Genomic DNA, 22002 nt, shown 5'->3' with positions numbered 1-22002 from the left:
ACACAGCTTTATGTAACACGTTCGTTTATGATGATATCCAGTAATATTTTTCCATAATGCTGCGGGGTGGGTGCAAATTTGCTGCAAGACTGCTATAGGCAAAATAAATATTAAACTCTATGCATAGCATCAAGTCAAGACTATGTGCATAAGAATAAATGGAAGAAGGTGGAAATGTGCTTTGGCAAAACCTTGAGCGCAAAAATTGCTTGTGTGAGATAAAAAGAGGAAACCAAAATCTTTACAAGAGACCTTTAGAAAGAAGAAATGAAGCAGTTAGGAAGTCAAACATGCCTTTTGCTTTGTCTATCAGCTCTGGAAATGAAGAATGTCACATGCATGCACACAAACGTGCCTTAAACACTCCACCTATGGTACATAGGGACTCTATTTTCTTACAGTTCATAGCTTTATTCCTGTGGTTATCTTGCTGAGAAACTGATCTGTATGCATGCGGAGTGGCCTGCGTAATGATTTTAAAGAATTCAAGATTGTGGAACGTTAACAACTGAAATAAAGGAATAAAGGCTCGAAATTGCTCTGAGAATTAGCTTGTCTAAACATGCCAGAGAACTCAATTACATATCTAATTAATGTCAGCCGCGTCTCACAAGGCTAAGAGCTGTAGCGGTTTTTATTAGCTGCCCTTGAAAGGAATTTCACATTTTGCAAACAAGCACATATGTTGTGCAGATTCAGTACAGCTACAAATGAATGTCATCTGCAAGGCTTTGAAATGTAGTGCTGCTTGCCGAGGAACATATCATGATTACTAATTCTTCATCTTTAAAGAAAAGTGGAACTCATCCTGTACCATTTGTTCTCCAGATGTGAATAATATAAAATCATGTGGCATGTTGAGTAGAGGTGTACTATTATTTTTCTAAGTGGTCAGACTTACAATTTTCACCTGGCAGGCAGATGATAAAATGGGTAAAAAAAACTTCCACAGGCTTACATTGAAGCAGGGACCCGAACCATATCTAGGGACTTTAATCGGTAAGCAACCACCCAGAACACCCTAGCAATCACATAACAACATGCTAAAAAACTGTACTGTACACAGCTGTGTCAATGTCATGGATGTAAATTTGATTAGAATTTTTTTTTTTTTCGAAAACTCATGCAGTCTATATTAGATTTATAAATGTATTCTAGGGATATTGCTAATATTTAGGAGCCTATTCAACACACACACGCACGCACGCATGCTCATGCACAGTAACACATACAGTACAGTAGTACATGTATATATAGATAGATAGATAGATAGATAGCATTCTTGTTTTTGACTTTAGTGGTCATGGGTTGCATATACAGCTTTTAATAAACCAAACAAAATTCCTACTAAATGTTTTTTTTTTGGGGTCATGACTGGGTGCACATTTGTTTGCATTTTATTTCGTGACTTCGCCAGAACAGAGAGTGTGTTGCCGAGCGAGGTGGATCATGTACTGCTCTAAAAAACCGTGTCAATTGAACCCTTTTGCATCCATAAACCAGCTTAAAGTATCAAAAGAACTTGAATGGGACAAACACAAAAAGAAAATCCTTTCCCAGTTAAATTGTTGGTGTGTAATGACTTGCTGATGCCAGCAATCGAATAATCGTAACATGGTGGCAAAAGTGTAGCCCGTGGTAATTCTTTTGCGTTATTTTGTCATCCTATTATTCCTTGTGCTTATACTCATCAAGTGGTGTTTTTTCCCCATGGTAGAATGGTGCAAAAAGCGCCTCTTTAAACTCAGATTATCCTGCTAACCCTTTTGTGGACTATCTTGCTCTCTCTCCCTCCCTTTGCTCGCTACCCCTTTGCGAGCTGCATTGGTCAATAATGTAAGACTGCATGCTCGCTGCTTCTTGACAGCAGGGCAGCAAATGGAGCAGCCAAACCTGTCTGCTGGTTCTGTGAATAATGCAAGGAGGCTGTTCACCAGGCAGTGCTGTTCCAGAGGCACACACCGTCTTCTCTCCGCTTGCTGACTAAGACTAATGCAGAGAGAGAGATTCCTGATCCTAGATCAGCATTCTCACTCTGCAGACCTTCACAGCAGGTGTTTTAAAGAGGCCTATTACCACAGCCAAAGCAGGTCTGAGAGTTTGTGGTTTGCCTTTCCCTCTTTTGCTTAGCTTCAATTCTGCTGCTCTCAACCCATTAATGTGAATCATTTGTTTACTTACTAAAAGCTTAGTGCTTAATAAAACACAAGCTTATAGTAACGGCTGACCAGTTTCTGGAGAGCAAGGCAGCCGGTACATTTGAAATAATTGCACTATTGTAGTTTGACTTTAGTTTACATTAGTTATTTTGGTGCACTGGACTGAACTATAAATGAAAAACTTATTATTAAATATGGTAATTTAATTTAAGTGTCATTTTAAAATATTACAAATATTTCTTTGGCATTTTTTCCCTGTTAGTCTGTTGTTAGATTTTAACAGTTGCCATTTCCTAAATTATTCTATTCTATTCTATTCTATTCTATTCTATTCTATTCTATTCTATTCTATTCTATTCTATTCTATTCTATTCTATTCTATTCTATTCTATTCTATTCTAGGCTATTCTAGTCTAGTCTAGGCTATTCTAGTCTAGTCTATTCTAGTCTAGTCTAGAAAGTCTAGTACCCTGTAATACAATATAATATAATATAATATAATACAATATAATATATATGTGCAATATATATACAAAAGAACAGTACTTCATGCATTCTTTTTTTACAAAACATGAGAAAATCATATATTTTTTTCAAAGACTATAACATTCATATGCTATTATCGCTTGTTCTTAGATCCAAAGATTCACAACTCTTTCAGAAGTTGCGTATAATAGTGTCTACCGTTTAACTGAAAAACGGAAAGACGGAACATTTCGTCAATGGCGATAAAGAAGTTGAGTGAGACATGACTAAAATTGTTAAAATGGATGAGCTATTATTTTGCACAATACTATTCAAAAAATATTTTTAAACTGGAAAATGTGCATTATTGTGACGATATTGGCCATTTGATCTGTGCGTCTGGGCTATTGGGCGACTGCTACTTGTTAATAGAGCCTCCCGTACGGTTTTAACATGATTTGAATACATACAGTACGTGTAGGCCAGCAGCAGGCAGCTGAATCCTGTTTGTAGAAAACAGAATGTTTCAGACAATATTTGTCATTTATTGCATCATTCTTTCATCTGTAGCTTACAGAAAAAAGTCTTGCTGTTATTGTCTGTACAGATGACAAGTGCAACATTGAAGAAAACACAATTATCGATCAAACTCGCAGTCATAGAGTGAAAATCACAACAGATCATTCTGTTCGAGCACTTCTCTGATACAAACTCTGCAGTGTCCAATGTTTCATGGTGGTCTGGTTGTGAAGGAAGAATACAGCTGTCTGATGTTAATTGACAGTAAAAAGTGTTTTGTGTTCGAGACCAAGTGAGAGCCATGAGACGATTGACACTTGCAAGAACAGAGCAGCATGGTGTCATATGATTCTCAGTTACCAAACCTCTCTGCAAAATCATCTGCTCATCATACACACACAACTTTTCATTTAAATTATTGGATGTGTACAACTGTAAGAACCTTTTCTGGTAGCACTTTATAATAAGTATACAGTAATAAAGTACTTACAAATCATTTGCCAACTATTCGTTTTTAGTTAATATTAGAGGTCGACCGATAGTGGATTTTACCGATAACGATAGCTAGGTTGGGCCATACTTGCCGATAACCGATTAATGAACCGATAGTTTTTTAAATTGATACTGGATAAAAACAAACATAACACTCCAAGTAAAACAGTGCTGAACTTTATTATAAAAAAAAAAAAACTGTATTGAACCATGAAAACATGCTAAATGAAATAAATATATAAATGTGAATAAATATTTAAGTCAATAAAAGACATTCATTCAAACTGAAACAAAAAGTAATACTCTAAATAACAAATAAAACCAGTTACATTCAAAATGTAACTATTTAACTGTTCTTTTCAAGCCAACTTAATTAATAAAAAAGTAACAAAATTTGTATTAAAGTGAAGATGAAAAAAATAAATAACCGAAATCGAATGCTTTTCTGATTCGTTTATGTTTCTGTCGGCTGTATTAACATAGGCTATCAGTTTGCTTACGTCTAGCTTTAAATATGCAACTTCTCTGCATATTTAATGCATAAAAGTGACCAGCTGGATATGAACTAATGCAAATAGAGGTAACAATTGTGACATTAAACATTCGGGTCAGACTTACGTTTATGTTTGTCAGTGTTTTAACCGCTTGAGGCACTACTAATGTTAGCGTCCTCTCAGCCTCGAAGGCAAACAAACATACTGTTGTGCTGTTCTTTCTCTACTAATGCAGCATTTAGTCAACAAATTAATCACTTTATAATGATATGACTAAATGTACTGTATACATACATTTGAGCTGTCGGTGCTTTAAACGCGCGTCTGATGTCAGCGCTCTCCACGCAGCATGTGCTCTCAGTGCAGCACGCAGCATCACGTGTCGAAATAAACAACACGAGGCACGAGTTTTTATTACACCTCTAGAGGCCGCTCTTGTACTGCATCATGCCAGCAGACCCTTCTCAGCTCTGTGTAATGAATGACAGCGTGCGCTTCTCAGCCGCTCCTGCAATGGACGCAACCAGGAAAAACTATCGGTATATATTTTTGCCGATAACGATAGTTCCACCAGTCAACAATCGGTGCCGATTAATCGGCAAAACCGATGAATCGGTCGACCTCTAGTTAATATATTGTAGTCTCTAAATTGACTACATCTGAATGGTATGTGGAAAACACTTTTGCCACAGACTTGTCCCACTGCCTAGAATGTAACTGAATGCTTTTTTTAAGTGCCTCCATACTTGAAAAAACGCGGAAAACTACTTTTAAACCGGAAATTACGGAATATTTACGTACGTATTTACAGCGTGTCTATTCGCACTAGATTAGTATAACCTGAGGTAATTTTTCTGGACCTTTTTACAGAGGGTAAAACTCGCCGTAATCTTTACTGACAGTCCGTAATGATTACTAAGATGGTACATTCGGACGGGACTGAAAATCTCTGGTAATAATGACTTTACCCCACCTCTCCATGTTCAACTAATCCCGTCCGAATAAGGCTTTAGACGTGTGTTTACTAGGTTGATGTCCTCTGATAATCTATTGATTAATAATGATACATTAATGCAATAAGCCCCAAGAAGCTGTGCAGTGAATTTAGAACGGCTAAGGGGGTTTTATGCACCCCACTCAACTCCTGTTCCTCTAATCAATGCATGGCCATCATCAAATGCAGATGACAGCCGTAGTGACTACATCACTAAACGTTTCCATCCAAGACACAGCCGTGTCATAGAGCTCAGGGCAGTCCGGTCACGGTGTGGTGTAGCTGCCAGCCAAACCACCACAAACAACCCACAAAAATCTCTTGATTTTAATCCAAGAATGTCCATTTTATGGCTGTTTAGAATATCAGAGAGAAAACGGCAAAATAAAAAGAGCCCACGTGGATGAATCACTTGGCATCTCTAAAGTGCCAAGCTCTTTAACTTATTTTGGCCTTGCGTATTTCTTTAAACAACAGCATGCGAACTGGAACGCAATTAATCATCTTTTTGACTTCATACACAACACTATACTGCAAAGCTTCATTTTGTGCAAAGAATTTCACTTCAAGACTTTTCTAATGCCTCCAAGCAGGTACAGTATTTATTTCAACTCTTAAATCTAGCTCATGCCAATTTGTGGGTTCTGTCATCAGTATTAGAGCGTTCAGACTCCAGGGCTCACAGTTAGGAGGAGGAGGATTTTCTTATGACTGACAAAAACAGAAGCATAATTTTCTGCTCAGGCAGACACAGTGTCAGCTGAAAAGCACTGGGGGAAGCCTGGAGATCCACTCAGCATGCCTTTGATCGCATTACGGCTCTTCTGGCCTTCAATATGCTTTCAATTTGTGTCAGATTTCCCCCTCGTGCTTTAGCATTAGCATTTAGCAATCATCTGCTTGAGTGAAATCTCGGTCGGTGGAGTGGGGAGAGCAGTTTGGGCTTTGGGGGAGAAAATACTAGTAGTTTGGAAACAGGGAAAGCGGGAAGGTTTTTAAAATAATCCAGAGCCCAATATTCAGATGAAAGAAACAGTTAAAAGCAGTCAGGGTTGCATACTGATTGCTCTGGTTATTCAGAATGCACTTCGCTGGGCTCCTAGAGACTTTTGCCTGGAAAATGCAATGGAAAATGACAGCTTCTAGCTGAATTTACATGTTTAAAGGTGTATCATTTCCTATCCATGTTCATGAATGTGCATAAACCATGACCTTTTCAGTAGACCATTGGTAGGTTGATTTTCCTCTTTATTTTCGTTTCTTTATTTTTGAATTCCACAAATGGTGTAGCAATAACAACACCTATAAAATAAATGGGATATTCAGTTATTTTTGGATTTGCATCCTTTTTATGATTTGTGTATTAACTCGATCAACTTAATGTTACCTTTTGAATGTTGGTTTTACACCGTTTATGGCTTTGAATGCATGTGAATATGCTCTTTTAAAAAAAAAAAAAAATTGTGAATCTAATGTTCAAATAGAACGCTATGCCTTGTTGGTTTCACTGTCTGTGACATGCGTGCGTTTACTGGTTTGATGTCCTTTGATAATGATACATTAACTTAAAAAAAAAAAATTTCTATTAAATAATAATGCAAAAACTTGGCTAACATTTGAGTTTATACGTATAGTAGAATAAATAGAACAATATTATAGTGTCCTAATCAAACATGACGTGATAAGGCATTAAAGGGATAGTTGACCCAAAAATTTAAAGTCTGTCATTAATTCCTCACCCTTATGTTGTTCTGTACAAACGCAACTAGCACTTTGAAAAAGAGATCTAAAGAGATTGTAAAACTAATGCACATGAATTTAACTGTTTAGTCCAAATTTTAGTACCAGTCATGTATGTTAATAATATAATTATGAGGTGGTGGTGTGTAATTGGGGCCTGAGCATCAATGGTATGAGGAATTCGAATGGCTCTGCTTTTGTTGTTGTGACTTTGTCATGTGATGTATGGTAGGACACAGTGTTAAGCAACTGTAAGAGATTGTGAAAAAGATGAAAGTGACATTTTTTTGTTCTTGTGTTTGTTTGTTTTTTCACCCAATGCCCAAAAATTGTCCTCTGATCTGACATTATGTGTGACATTCTTGGCGTATCCTCTTTGGAGTTTTATGCTAGTCCAAGTCATTCCGAAATCTTTGACCTCTGTTCCTCAGCGGGACCAATACGGAGAGACCTGGAAATTGAGAGACACTTGCAGAATGAGTCGGGCACATCCTCAGGGCAGTCTGAGACAAGCAGAGCCAAGACCGGATGAGTGTGTGTTTGTGTACATTCATGTACCATACGCGTGTGTCTGTAATCCAGGAGTTTTAAACAATGGGTCCTCCGGTCAAATGTGTGTATGCTTATTGAGTATTATTGGGATAGTTCGCAGACTTCGCACTCACTGTCATCTCTTTCCAGATGACTTGCTTTCTTCTGTGAAACACAAAAGAAGAGATTTTGAAGAGTGTTCCAAACGACATTAGACCCCTTTGACTTAATGTTTTTTTTTTTTCAACTGTCCCTTTAATAATTAAGCCTTAAATCTGAATGTGCAAATCAAGTCGAGCTTTTCTTCTCCTATAATCGCATGAAATGTTCTTTGGCAGCCTAGGTTATGTAACATAGGCTTATTAAGATAAGATGACACTCAACTGGATTCTAACGCGTCTTTAGTTTCACGACTCTCCTTTGCACATCATTCCATTCCTTGTTCCAACAGATGTTTGTAGACTAAAGACAGGTTTCCAGCGGCTCAGTTCGTGTTGTTGCGGAGTCTTTCATCTGGAAATGAAGAGCACAGGTGAATATGTAAGGAGTTTCCAGTGTGCCACAAAGTGGAAAGATCACCCAGAAAAACAAAGAAAACCCTTTGTATTCTCAGCCCGGTGAAATGCATGCAATCAGTGTGAGGTTTGAGTTTTACAGAAGAGATATGCAAGACTTCGACTAGCTTCCCCCGTATTTCACAGCCGCTTCTTGAACAGGCTGTCTTCTTGAAGCTGCAAGGAAAATGAGGTTCTCACATTCATACAGGTGTGTAATCTTGCAGAATTCTCTTTCTTTTACCTATATTGCATTCTCTTTCCTTTTTCTCATTTTTTCCCCCCAATCTTACAACAAATTGTTCCAGTCGTTCAAAGTTATGTGTGTCTGTCGGTAAACCATATTGCATCAGATATCGTCCTTTGAGTCAGAACCTGGGTGTAAATTAGGACTATTTTCAACGAGGACATTTTTGTTAAGTCTGTGAACCAAGACTTCATACTTCCTACTGCTAAATCACAAGTTTGTCTGCATATTTTCATGTCGCACTAAAAATGCTAATTTACATTAGTTGAAAGGTAACTATAGCATTAGGATGCTTTGTTTTCTTTACCACTCAAAACCCCAAGACTGTCATAATCATAGGTGAGTTTATATGGTCTCGAGACCATTTTTGAAGGTCTTGGTCTTGTCTCGGTCTCAGACTAAGTGGACTCTGTATTTAATTTCAAGTCCGGGCAAGACACAACTGCAGGGATATCACATAAGACATTTCCCAGGCAGTAAATGTGGATCTTTTAGATGAATTTAAGGAGTGTTGGTCTGGCTTTGGTCTTGGTCATATTACACTGATAATATGAAATGCTTCAGCAGCAAATCAGCATATTAGAATGATTTCTGAAGGATCATGTGACACTGAAGAGTGAAGACTGGAGTAAAGATGCTGAATTACATTTTTAAATATATTAAAATAAAATAGAGCTATTTTTAATTGATGATATTTCACAATAATTCTACAGCGTTCAGTATATTTCATCAAACAAATGCAACCTTGGTGAGACTTTTTAAAACATTTAAAAATTCTTATAGACTCCAAACTTTTGCATGGTAGTACAGAATACTACAGTAGTTAATTTTTTTGACAGTTTGAAATAGTCGGCTAACCATGTAAGGGACTTTTGAGACTAACCTTAACAGATTGCTTATAGAAATTCCTTTAAAACATTGACGACTGAAAGTTATTGTTTTGCACATCAATCTAAACTCAAATGCAATAGAATCCATTTTAAAATCTGCATATATTGCTATTGATTTCACCAACTGACTGCCATCAAAACGCTGAGCTTTGAAGTTTCCATATTGGCTGGCATGAGAAGTTTTCAAAGCGATTGAACCAAAAGGCTTGTCACACAAAGTGTTCTGCCTACCATATGTTGTCTTATTAATTTCAACACAAATACATTTTGATATTGTTTCTGATCAAAAAACAAACCATATTGTTCTGTCAGTGATAACAATGCTGTCTGACAGTCTTCTATAGATTGTGTCTACATTCATTCATTTGTTCTTTTTTTTTTTAGAGATCATGAAATAAAAAATCTAGTGTTTAAATATTATTTGTTGTGGAAATCCTTTGTAGGAAAAATCACATTTCGTTGCAAATAGACTAGCCCCTTTAAAGTGAAAGTCCAATGTTGATGCTTTTATATGTCAATCAAAGTTTTAAATTGTATTTGTTTGTTTTTTAAGTTTTAATTTTGCAACTGACTAATATATCATTTAGTTTGATGATCACCATGTTTTGAAGGCTAAGCACCTTCTTTGACTGAGCATTTGTAGAAAAAGTAACTAATACAGTACTTCAGACCCATTTTGAATCCTATTTGTGGAAAGTGCCTAGTGCCCAAACGTCTGTTTTCCCCTCCTGGCTCTTCTTGTCAAGGCCCATCAATGGTGCTGTGGACCCGTAACCACACCTGAGGCCCTCATTTCTTCCTTTGAATACATTCCTCTCTCTTTCGTTTCAGACATTCTCCATCTTTGATTCCCCACTTCACCCAGCAGATGTCTAGATCTTAACTTGCTCTCCTGTGGTTGGCGAGCTGGCAGACGCGAGCCTCGCGTGCCCGGTTCCTTCAAGCCCTGTGGGGAAACGCGCCTACCTGGGCGGCTCTGTAATTTTGTTTTCTCTTCGCTTCTTTCATATGAGCGCACTTACATCCACGCAGCAAGGTCAAGCGAGTCTGGAGAACTTGAATGATTCTACATCTGCAGGACTAAATGCATTTACCGCCTCCGTTCGTACGAAGAGGGTGAGTTTGAGAACCAGAGAAAGGAGCGATTTGACGAGAAGGACCAAAATAAATATGTCAGACATCTTGCCATCTGCACGAGGGGCATTCCAAAGGGACTAATTAGCCAGCCGTGGTGGGCTGGATTGCTCGTTTGAAAGTGATTCGCTCTTCTAGGGGAGAACAGGTGGAGGAGTTGTTTTTTTTCCCCTTCACTCACTTTATTGCGTTTGAGTGGTTTGGCAATTGCACTTTTACTCTTAATGCCTGTTCTTCTTTGAATGTTTTATAAAATGCCTTCATTGGTGTCTTTAACGCTGCCAATCAGCTGCTGTTGTTGGTGTCCCTTAGGTGTATAGTGTTTTACACATATTGCAGCGAGATGATGAGTCTGGGGAGAAGACGCTTAATAACTTGTTGGTTCTTTCCTCCCTCTGGTTTATGTGTTTATACGCTTTAAAAGTGAGTCATACTGCCTCAGAGGGAGTGAAGAATTGTGGGTCCACAAAGGAAAAAGCAGGATTTGGAATAGTTTACCACTATTATTTCTTCAGTGTGTTGTGTTGTTTGCATTGTATTCACATTTTATGTGCTACCACTTATAAAGATAGTGTGCAAAACGTGCATTTTTCAGCTAAGAATGCAAAATGACGTTTTGATGAGTTTTATTGCAACATACTGTATGTGACATTTATTTGAGATAGAAATCTTTTGTAATATTATATGCAAGTCGTTACATTCACTTTTGATCTTTGCCAGATAAAAGTAATCATTTTAATATGAAATCATACTGACCCCAAATTTTTCAACAGTAGTTTCTGCATTATGTAGTATGTATACTGTGCACAGAATGCAAATGTTTGGACTACTGTTTGAAACGTTCACTGTTGCGAAATGCATACTGCTTCACATATTATTTAAAAAACTTAGTAGGCACTGTTTATACTGGCCACATTAATAATGAACTTATTGGATGCCTCTATCATACCCTGAATTAGATTGTGTTTTGAGAATTTGATTGGATCACATGAGGGCTTGTCAAAGGCTACATGTTTGAATCTAAACACGTTAAAAATGCAATTGAATTGTTCTGCCCTTAAACCAAAACATGTCCGCTTAGGAAAGTGTTGTTGCATGCCCGGGTTTGTTAGGAAAAAAACATTCTGACCTCTTTGGCTCCTATTTACCAACGTCTCTCTTCAATCAATATGTGCAAGCCCTTTGGGTACATGCAGGGCGACGTCAGCTATTTACAGTGTGTGTGTTTTCAATACTTCAACTCCAGTGACTTGTCAACGACCTCATAAGCTTGTGAACCCCTTCGGCTTTGTGCGGTTATTGCGGACAGAGAGTCTAATTGTGCTTATGGGTGGGAGAAAGAAAGCACGAGGGAAAGAGAGAAAGAAAAGACGATGGGGTGATAAATGATACTTATGTGTGCAAAAACTAGAATTTTCCAATCAAGTTTTAAAAAGCACATATTTCATTTTTTAGTGTTGTTTGCTAAGGCAATCATCCCTGTTATTATTTCTTGTAGGATTTTGAAGTCTGTTGTAGTTTGTGTTATGGACATGAATAAAACCTCAGATTGTGTGGCTTCTTGAGGAGAGGTGTTATTACTTTTCTAGGTAATCAGACGTGGCGTTTTTCCCCATGCGAACGATCAAAATGGAAAACTGTACAGTGAAGCAAAAACTCCCTAGCAACAGCATTCTAAAATAAATATACTTTACCAACTGCATAACAACATCCTACCAACAACACTAATAGCATGCATCAAACACTCAAATACTTTTTTATCTGCATAACAATATCTTTGAAGTATCCCAGTCAGAGCACCCATAATCAAGCATCATCTTAGCTCGAAACACCTTACCAACTGCATAGGAACACACTGACAACCATTCAATAACACCATAACAACTACATAGCAGCATCCTGCCAACTAGAGCTACACGATAAATCATTAAAAGACTGCAATCTCTATTCAAACACCCACGTGTGATCTTGTTCCTAAGTGACAAGGATTTACCTGTCTATTAAATATTTGGCAAAATCACACTGTAACACTGTGCGCTGACCCAGAGAAAACGGTTATCGTGTAGTTATGAAACGGCTTCACAAACAGTTCATCCAGTAACGAAACGCGTGAAGTATTTATGAGTGAGTCATTGGATCATCCATTCAAACCGAGGGTTTTTAAATCATTCAGATGAATTAAACCATTTAAAGACACTGCAGCGATTAACATTTTGTCAGGAACTCTCAAAAAATCGTGATTCCCTATTCAGAATCATGCAGCTCTACTGGCATCCACTCAGAGCTCGCTAGAATCCACATAGTGACATTGTAAAAGTCACTCTGAGCACTTTCAGCAACACAGAAATGCCCTGACAACCACCAGTACACCTTGGCAACCGGATAACAAAGCCCTGGCAATCATCCAAAACACCCCAGCAACCGCATAGAAACACCCTGACAACCACCCAGAACACCCACCACTCATATGAAAAAACAATCCAACTGGACAGGACAAATGAAAGGAACCACCTTTCTGAATAGAATCACCCAAGCAACCACATAAAGTTGTACCAGAAGCAACCTTTCCTACTGCAAACTGCATGGTTTCCATGGCAACATACTACCCAGCTAACAAAAGTATGTTCTAAGAACGCTTTGCCAATGTTCCTTTTAAGTTATGAAAACTGAACGTTCAAAACGCCCAGTTTTTTAAATGTTTTAAACGTTTTTCTTCTTCTGTGAATGTTCCATTTTATAATTTTGAAAACATGATGGAAGCGTTTCTTTTGAATGTTCTCTGAATGTTCGGAAACAAGTACCGGTATAGTAACATTTAAAAAAACGTTACGCGAACATCCAACAAAAATTTTCGGGTAAAAACATTCCATGAAAAATGTTTTTTTGCTAATATTTTGAGAACATTATTAACTCTTTCATTATTTGGTCATTGATGGAAATTTCTGGCTTTCCGTGTTCACTGTTATAAATTAGGGGGCGCTATGACACAGCTTCTGAAAGAGTGCTAAATCTCCTGATCAAAACACATGCGAAGACGATGCAGAAACAAGTGATATCATATACATATGTAAAATAACACGATCTTCAACATTAAACGGCATATAACTCAAAACTGCCTAATGTTACTGAATGAAATGTCGACCCAGAATGAGCTACAGGACTGTGCAAGCATTAGGGGTGTTGGGTGTCGATCAACTGTATGTTTTGATCATCGTTCTGAATCCGATCCAGACGTAGTCTTTGACCAAAATGTGATTTTCTCAGCTTTTTGCTCAATGTTGTTTTTGCCACAACGTTTGCCAGAGTTCTGAGAACGTTCCCTGTTAGCTTGGTAGCAACTTCATAGTAACATGGTGAAAACACTCTATTGCACTAGCTGCATAGCAAAGCCCCGGCAATCGTCTAGAAATCTCCAGCAACTGCATAGCCACACCCTGGCATCCAATCAGAAGTCTAGCTATAGCTGCATAGGAATGCCCTGGCAACCACCCAGAACACCCTACATTGTGTCAGTCAGTTTTACATGGGTAAGCACTACTGTAGAAATCTAGTTCTTTCTATAGGCCTATATATATATCGATGTAGTGTTCATTAACATGTTTAAGACTTTTTTTGGCTTGCAAAATGCTACTGAAGGCTTTTTCTCTAATCAAATAGTACTGATTCAGAAAACGTCTGCCTTAATCAAAACCTCAAATTGGGTTATTCGCATGCTTCTGCTGCGGCCATAAAAGCCAAAGCAATGTTCTTTTAGTGTAGTGTAATGAGGGACAGGGAAACCTCCAGAGTCTGACTTACTGCTGAACATATGCAGAAAAGCCTCACAGCCTCTGCCAAACATGCAGGCTCGCAGCTCCTCACATGGTGCCCGCCTTTGCTGTAATTTGAGGAGAGATGCTGGCAAAAGACATGAAAAGATGCCTGTGATACTGCTGTTGTCCCCGCTCCACAAGTATAAGACAAGCTTGGCATGTCGGCACGATGATTGCTTTTGTGTGTTCTGGTCTCTCCGGACCCCTCAAAGACAGAGAGGGAATTACTGGCCTGCAGCCTCTGATAGTATATCAAGATTACGGTGCTTTCCAGACAAGAGCGGACCACCACCAAAAAGCTAGATTGTGTCACTCGCTAACACATTTGAAGGATGGCTGATATTTGAGGAAATTAATGGCTGTTTGGATTCGTGTCTGCTGCGTTCTAAACGATTTCGCGTTTTGAGGATTTATTGGTCATGTTGTTTGTAGTTTGACTGACTGTATTTCAGAGTAAAATATGATATTTGATCTGACATTTAAATGGTAAATGGGCTATTTTCAGGGTGTTTGAGGCAATTACAGGGAATTGTACAATTGTTTGTTTGCCAAATGGGGTAAAATGAGAATGTTTCCCTACAGAAAAGTAGCATGTTATTACATTATAATGAACAAGAAATCAAAATTGCCGTTTCATGTAAACATTCATCGCTTGTAGAAAATACCATGATTGAAGTACCTTGCAGTGCTTGCACATACCTGATTTTAGGCTAGAAAAAGCTGTTGAACATTTCCACCATTATTACCGAACGCATCTTGACCTTTTGTGACAACATGCCCCAATAGTTCAAACAATATTGTGTTGTCAAAACGACAACAACAGGTTAGCAGGTTTTTCAGTTAAATTTAAAATTGATAAACAATGATTGATAATACAACAAAACTTTTAATATATTATGCTAGTGTGGTTAATGATATATTGCCTATGTGACAACTAGCCTCTTTTTCTAAAATAAAAGTGCGGTAGTATTACAATTTGATAGCATTACTAAACCATAGTACTTTTATTTCCATGTGTTTAAGATAAATTAGCTGTTTACTGACTGTTATTTCCCATATGTCATTGAATCATATGTTAATAATTGCCTCGATGTATTGTGTGTGTGTTTGTAGGATGCGGGAGAGGGAACTGCAGCGTGTGGGCAGGAGATTGCTGCTGTTGGGCATCTGTCTGCTGTCTCTTTGGGGTCAGCTGAGCCTGGCCTCAACACATCGCAGCCATATTGGTGAGTTGCATGCAAACATCTAAACATACACATTAACTTTATTGGGAAGCATTAGAGAAAACAGACTATCAACTCAGATGTTGCCCACTCAACTGCTGCATTTAGCGTAGAATGAGCTTGATCCCAAGGATCTGAAGTCCATTTTTCCTGGAAACTCATAGATAACTGTTGCCTTGTTGTACTTGGGGTTGAACAGCCTTGCGCCACTTGTTTTCGAAACCATCTGCTTGACCTTGTTCAGAAATAATATGGCATTAGCTTGAATGAGAATTTTCTTTTGGCATTAGCTTAGTTGGTTTTTCTAAGCTTCTGAGATGGACCTGAGTTCGTGATTATGGTTCATTACAGTATCAACTTTGTCTCAGTTTGCTATAGGAGAAATATGAGGACAGTTATTACTGTTGTTAAAGCTTCTCTTTTGTTGACAGCAGCTGATTTATAAGAAGCTCTCATTACAAATACAAGTTATAAGTGACCCAAATGCTTGTGTGTAAAAGAACACAGTGTGGCTCTTAACTCTGAAACATGCAGCGCATATATTCATGTAATTAAGTTGCAATTTTAAAGTTAATTTTGATTAAGAAAAAATAGGTGTTGGTTCTACTTTGAAGCAATTTTCACTCAGAAATTGCTAGTTAATTTCACAAATAATATGAAAGAAATGTCAATTTATGAAATTCTGAAATAGTAGTTTCTTGTCAAATGCACTCCAATAATTTTTTATTTACAACTACGAAATAAGCCTCTAAGCATTACCGTTTTATTCCAATTGTGAAACCCTAGATCTCCATTTACTCTCATTGCTCCTTTCTTGGAGAAACCATTTAGATGTAAAAGTGATAACTTTTGTGATTCCTCTTTCTGAAGTCTCTTGATGGGAGTGCAGCGTTAGGTCACTGGAGCCCAGTTGCAGGCCAACAGCTTGTCACTGAAATGTCATTGTAAGGAGAAAGCGACAACGTGAAGGAGAACCCTGGGCAAAAGGTGGAAGATGTGAATACACATCGCAATAATGAGACCCCGTCCACAGGGGCCGAGTGGCAAACCGGAGTGGACCAGGAGCGAAAAGAGAAAGTCATGTTTGAGTACATACACACACAGACATAAGCTGTGTATATCCTGGTGAGGCTGTGTCTTCCTTTCTCTGTGTTTGCCGAAAGCCACAAAGACCCATTGGGGAAAAGCCAAGCAACAGCGACAATTAATCTCCTGTTATCAAGTCAAAGGCCGACTCTAAATAAAATCATGCTGCTTTTCAGGCACAGCGACAAAGATAGCAACAAGTTTAGGAGGCCCCATCTTTTTCCCGTCGGATATGTACGTGCGGTATGTCGGAGGTAGAAAGGATGATTGATTACAGAGCAAGTTGCCCAATCATTCACCCTGTGGTGGGAAGAGAGTGGCTTTCCACCCGGTGCCGGCTCCTCAGCTCCAGGCTAGCACAGAACTAATCACAGAGTAACTCCCAGTGGCTCGGGGAGGTCAGGCCAAGGTGTTACCCAGTAAACAAACCTCTTTAGCCCCGCTATTTAAGAGAAGTGCGGGCCTCATGCTGCTTTTTAGAGTCAACCTCTCAGAACACCCTTAAGAGAGCACAGATCAGCCCAATAACACCTCAGGGACAACAGCAATGCCAGGACTCATTAGTTAGTCATGAGAGAGAGAGAGAGAGAGAGACGGGGTAACATTGGGAGGAAGATATGGCATGAGATGAAAAAACAGAGGCAGGGGAAATGAGGGAAAATCTGGTAACTTAATAAATAAATAAATAAAAACATTAAAAACTCGCAGAAATGCAATAAAGTAGTTGTTTTTGGTAGTTGTTAAGTAGTTGTTTTTGGGGTCTCCACAATAAGCATGCACAATTTAAATGTGTGCATATCTAGAGAAAATGCTGCTCAAAGGTAGGTCTTTTATATTTTAGGAAATATTTGAGACTCATCTTTGTCTCAAATATATTTTGAGAAGGCTACTTTGAAAATGTACTGCACAATCCTTTTCCTTTTTGTTTGCTTTTGTCCCCAGTAAAACTATCTTAACATCATTCAATTAAAATAAAATCCATTGAGAAGCAAAAATAAACAAATAATTAAATAAAGAATATTTTTCAGGCAATATGACTTGGATTACACTTTTCTTAACCCATTGGCAACCCATTTTGTTTTTAATGCCTAGACAATGTTCAATAGACTTGACTGAAAATTTGTTAGAAAAAATGCTAGTTATTGTAAAAAGTAACTTGATACTGGAAAAGCTATTTTGAAAAAACATTGAGCTACTGTCAATACTATTAAAACATTTGCTTATTGTGCTCCTTGTCAACCGTATTTGCTTTTCATTAATGAGACAACTGTTGACAACAAGATTTGATCAAGTGGTATTCACCAGATGTTGCATTGGTCATACTAGATTGATTAAAGGCTGCAAATGTATGTTCTGCATAGACTTTAAACCTTATTTTATTGGAATGTCCCATGTTTCATGCAAGTAGACAACATTTTTATGTAGTAAGCTTCTTTTAAGGACTTTACCAAAAAATGTTTTAGAATTTTTTATCATGTGTAAATGTTAAACATCTTGTATAATATTAACTGCTGTATTGTTTGTTTGGTTTGGTTTTTATTTTTATTGTATTTATTAAACTCGTGTATTTTTTTGGAACTCCGTTTTTGCCGTGAAGATAGCATCAGATGCTGATAAGACCTGGCATTAAAAAGCTATACTTCTACTACAGTAAGAGCTATACAAATTGGCATTGATATTTATAGCTTTTATCATTTGGTCTTGGAAGAATTTGTTGGGAAATAGTTTATATTGAAATTTCTGACTTTTTATTAGAGACGTTGGTGTCTTGGCAAGTGGGCATATCTGAACACAGTTTGTGAAACTCAAAGGGATATTTGAGAAATTTCCCATTTGCTCACCTCTTAATCTTATTGCTCTCTAGGAGAAACAATTGAGATTTTATTTATGTCCTGCATTTCCTGTGTTGATTTTGAAGACGCTGATGCATCAATGTAAAATCTCTCCATAGAAATTCATAAAGCAATAAGATCATCTCTTGCTGTTGATTAGATGGAATGTTTCCCTCCTCTTCTCCTTAAATAGATGCGTCTCCATATTAATACGCAGCAATCAAGCATTTTCTGATTTGTTAGTCAGTAGCTGCAGGGGGAGATTCTGCAACGCACGCTGGAATAATGGAGGCGTGAAAACCACATTGCAAGAACTGATTATCAGATTTAATCTGACAGCTGGTTTCTTTTCCTCAGATATGGTGCTTGAAGTGATACACCATGCAGGTCATAAAGTTATAGATGTTACTGGTTTCTGGAATAATGGTCTGTTGATGTTGAGATGAAATATGGCCCCAAACTGAATTTTTAAGTCAATGAGATCACCAAAACAAAAAGGTTAACTTGCACATACACACTTACAACACTTTAACACTTGCACTTTTGAATAATATCTTCTTTGTCCAGAAAAATAATGGTTGACATTATTCATTAGCATAGTCTTAGCCCCTGCTTTCATAATTACACCATTCATATCTCACTCCAGGTATTATTATCTTGGTGGTTGTTATAATATGTTTCATGAGGGTTCCTTGCCGTTATTGCAGGTACATTTAATTTTTAAACACTTTTTTTTTAAAATCTTTAAAGTAATTTCCATATTCGTTTACATGTTGGCTGGCTTGTCACAGACTGCAGAATTTAGAGAGGGCTTGCATGTCTACAAGGGAAATTGTGCATGCCTCAGTGCACTTTGTGTAGAATAGTGTAGCTATAGCTTTTACCAGGGAAAGACAGGAGGAAGACATCTGTTTTTTGGACTGTGACATTTTGGTGTCTGCAGGGCAGGTCAGTGTTTCCTCCGGGACACTGGAACACATCTCACCGTATACTGGAGTAAACACATGGTGGATGGAACGATAGACAGACAGATAGACAAATAGACGAATGCAATTGATTAGATAGATAGAGTAGACATGGCATACATGTCCTAACATTTTTATATAGTTTGACTTAAAGTACTGCATGTGACATTTAATGCAGGTAGTGATTGTTTCAGTTGTCATAGATGGCATTTCCTTTGGGTCGAAGTTTGACCATTTGTTTGACACTACACTGAAAATGTGAAAGAAGTGAAGGGAAACACAGTGATGCGTGGGTCAATGTTTAAGCAACCCGCACCGACGTTTTCAACTAACCCGCCCGCAACTCGGACCGCAAAAAAAGAAGAAGAAAATATTGTACCCGACCCGCTTCCTGACCCGCATCATCGTAGCGTCATTGGGCCATAGACTTTGGAACTAGGGGTAATAAAGGCTTGATTTATTCATTTATTTCGTTTCATTTTCTTAACAATTAAGATGCTGCATGTATTTATCCAGTCTAATCGAAGTGTGCGTCTCTCCCCCGACTTTCCCAATGAAAATCCCGCCCCCTCTCAGAAAATACATAAAACGGACATTACTGAGCTATATGCGTTTAAAAGTAGCCAATTAAAATGGTACAATGACATTGCTCAGTTCAACGTGTTGAGAAATCGGGCATTTTGTCCCGCGTCAGCATTTATTCAAAAGTTAATAACGCGGTCAACATTCAAAAGGTAAATAAGGATTTCCCACTTGCATCTCTACGAGCTTGTGCGCCATCTTCGCGCCAGTTATTCAGCCAATAAAGTGTAGACCTATGTATTCCATAGAAAATTGTGTCTAGTACTATATCAATTACAAAGGTTTAATTGGCATCTTTATTTCAAACGACCCGAAAGACTGTGACCCGAATATCATTAAAAATATTTTTGGATGACTCGTAACCGCGGGTGACCGCAGGCACCCGCTCATTTTGGATCAACCCGCGCATCACTGAAGGGAAACCAGCCACCAAGAGTCTGGCATATATGTGAAGTCCTTTAATACCGTTTAAAAAGCATCCCAGGAGTGTGCAGGGCTCATCTTCTGTAGATACTATTTAAGAAGCTGATAAATAGATATTTTTTGGCATCTACATAACTAACTTCCATATTGTTATTTATTACCGCAATATCTTTCTGTAAAGCTGCTTTTGAAACACTGTCCATTGTAAAAAGTGGTATGTAAATATAATTTAATTGACGTTTCTTAAAGGGATAGTTAACCCCACAAAATTTAAATGCTGTCATTAAATTCCTCACCCTCATGTCGTTCCAAACCAGTAAGACTTTCGTTCATCTTTGGAACACAAATGAAGATCTTTTTGTTTAAATCTGAGAGCTTTCTGTCACTCCTTTGACAGCAACGTAACTACACATTTTGACGCTTCAAAAAGTTCATAAAGAGATCTTAAAACTAATTCATATGAATTAAGCGATTTAGACCAAATTTTCTCTAGAGACTTGATAACTTTTATATGATGAACGGGTTGAATTTATTCACATATAAACATTCATCAACTCACACATTAGTTGTTGTAAACGGAAGCTCAAGCATGTTCGCTTGACGTATGTGTGACGTAGTACGATTGAGCTTCTGTTTTATGTTCGCTGATCAATGTTTAAATGTGAATAAAAGATCTTCGTTTGTGTTCCGAAGATGAACGGAAGTCTTACAGGTTTGGAACAACATGAGGGTGAGTAAATAATGACAGAATTTTTTGGTGAACTATCCCTTTAAGTGTTGAGTGGACGATGGTAAGCTTGGTGTGCCCAAACTACACTGGAACTGTAACTATATAATTTTGAGCAAACATATAGCAACAGTAGTAATCAGTTTACATTCAACATATTTCACTGTTCACATTTTCACTGTTTAAACAAGTTGTCATTATCGCCATCATTATAACTCATAATGATGAGTCTTAGAAGTTAGACAACTTTTTTTTTTCTTTAAGACTGTTCATAGCTTTTTAAAATCAATTACATAAAAACGTAGATTAGCCTAATTTGATACCGAAAAGTTAGACTGATTGTCCCTGACTGACTACTAGAACTTTAGACACTGTCTTAACATAATGGCTTTGTTTATGCAACGGCCCCAGAGCTCATGCGACAAGCCTTTACCCATGACTAGCATATCATTAGTAGCCATTGAGACTTCCTGGCGGTCAGTCTTTGACTGAGCAACATGATTTTTTTCTATTTTGGGCAGAATAAAAGGGGATCATAATGGTTTTAACTGAGGGCGGCAATTAGCAGAGAAGTGCTGACAGCGGTCTAGCGGGCCTCGCTGAGAACAGTTTTAACATCGCCTTAAAGGCTTTAAAATTACCTCACATCTAAACCTCACATTTATGTGTTCTAGGATCCTACAATTGTAGCCATCAATTGTTGAGATAAGTGTGACAGTTTTTTTTTTTTTTTGCCATTAAAGGACAGAATTAAATACCTTATCTTTGGATTTTTTAGATGCATTTGAACTTTTTCATTGGGTGTAACCTTTCCCTGCTTTATTGAAGAGTGCATGTAAGATACCTTTCATTTTAATTTATCATCCACTATGTAGCCTGTCAATTATTATTACTATATTGAAAGTAATATTGCATAGTAAGGCTAAACAAAAAAAAATTATCAATTGATTTTGAATGCGCACATTGCTTTTTAGATTTCACTGTGTTAACTGCAGTTCTATGATAACGCAAGGTATTTTTTTTCTCACGGTTTGTTTGCACACCTCCAGTAGAGTCGCATTTCATGATTTGAGCACGGTTATATTTTTACCCAGCTGAGGATATGTCAGGAAACTCAATATTTCTCTCTCAGC

At 37.8% G+C, this 22002-nt stretch overlaps 1 protein-coding gene across 4 annotated transcripts in view; it reads left to right on the top strand.

Moving 5' to 3' along the window:
- The window catches only part of tafa3a (TAFA chemokine like family member 3a), an 88149-nt gene that overhangs the window by 44043 nt on the left and 22104 nt on the right, over positions 1 to 22002 (top strand). For 2 of the 4 annotated variants that reach the window (XM_079629597.1, XM_079629596.1), the window contains exons 2-3: positions 9917 to 10201; positions 15145 to 15257. In XM_079629597.1, the coding sequence (XP_079485723.1) occupies positions 10170 to 10201; positions 15145 to 15257 (145 nt within the window). In that variant the 5' untranslated portion in view covers positions 9917 to 10169. The remainder of the gene's footprint in view (positions 1 to 9916; positions 10202 to 15144; positions 15258 to 22002) is intronic. The other 2 variants (XM_079629598.1, XM_079629599.1) reach the window with 1 other exon arrangement.

Source organism: Phoxinus phoxinus (genome assembly GCF_949152265.1).
Source record: "Phoxinus phoxinus genome assembly, chromosome: 11".
Taxonomy (NCBI): Eukaryota; Metazoa; Chordata; class Actinopteri; order Cypriniformes; family Leuciscidae; genus Phoxinus; species Phoxinus phoxinus.
This window is presented reverse-complemented; position numbering and strand designations above follow the sequence as displayed.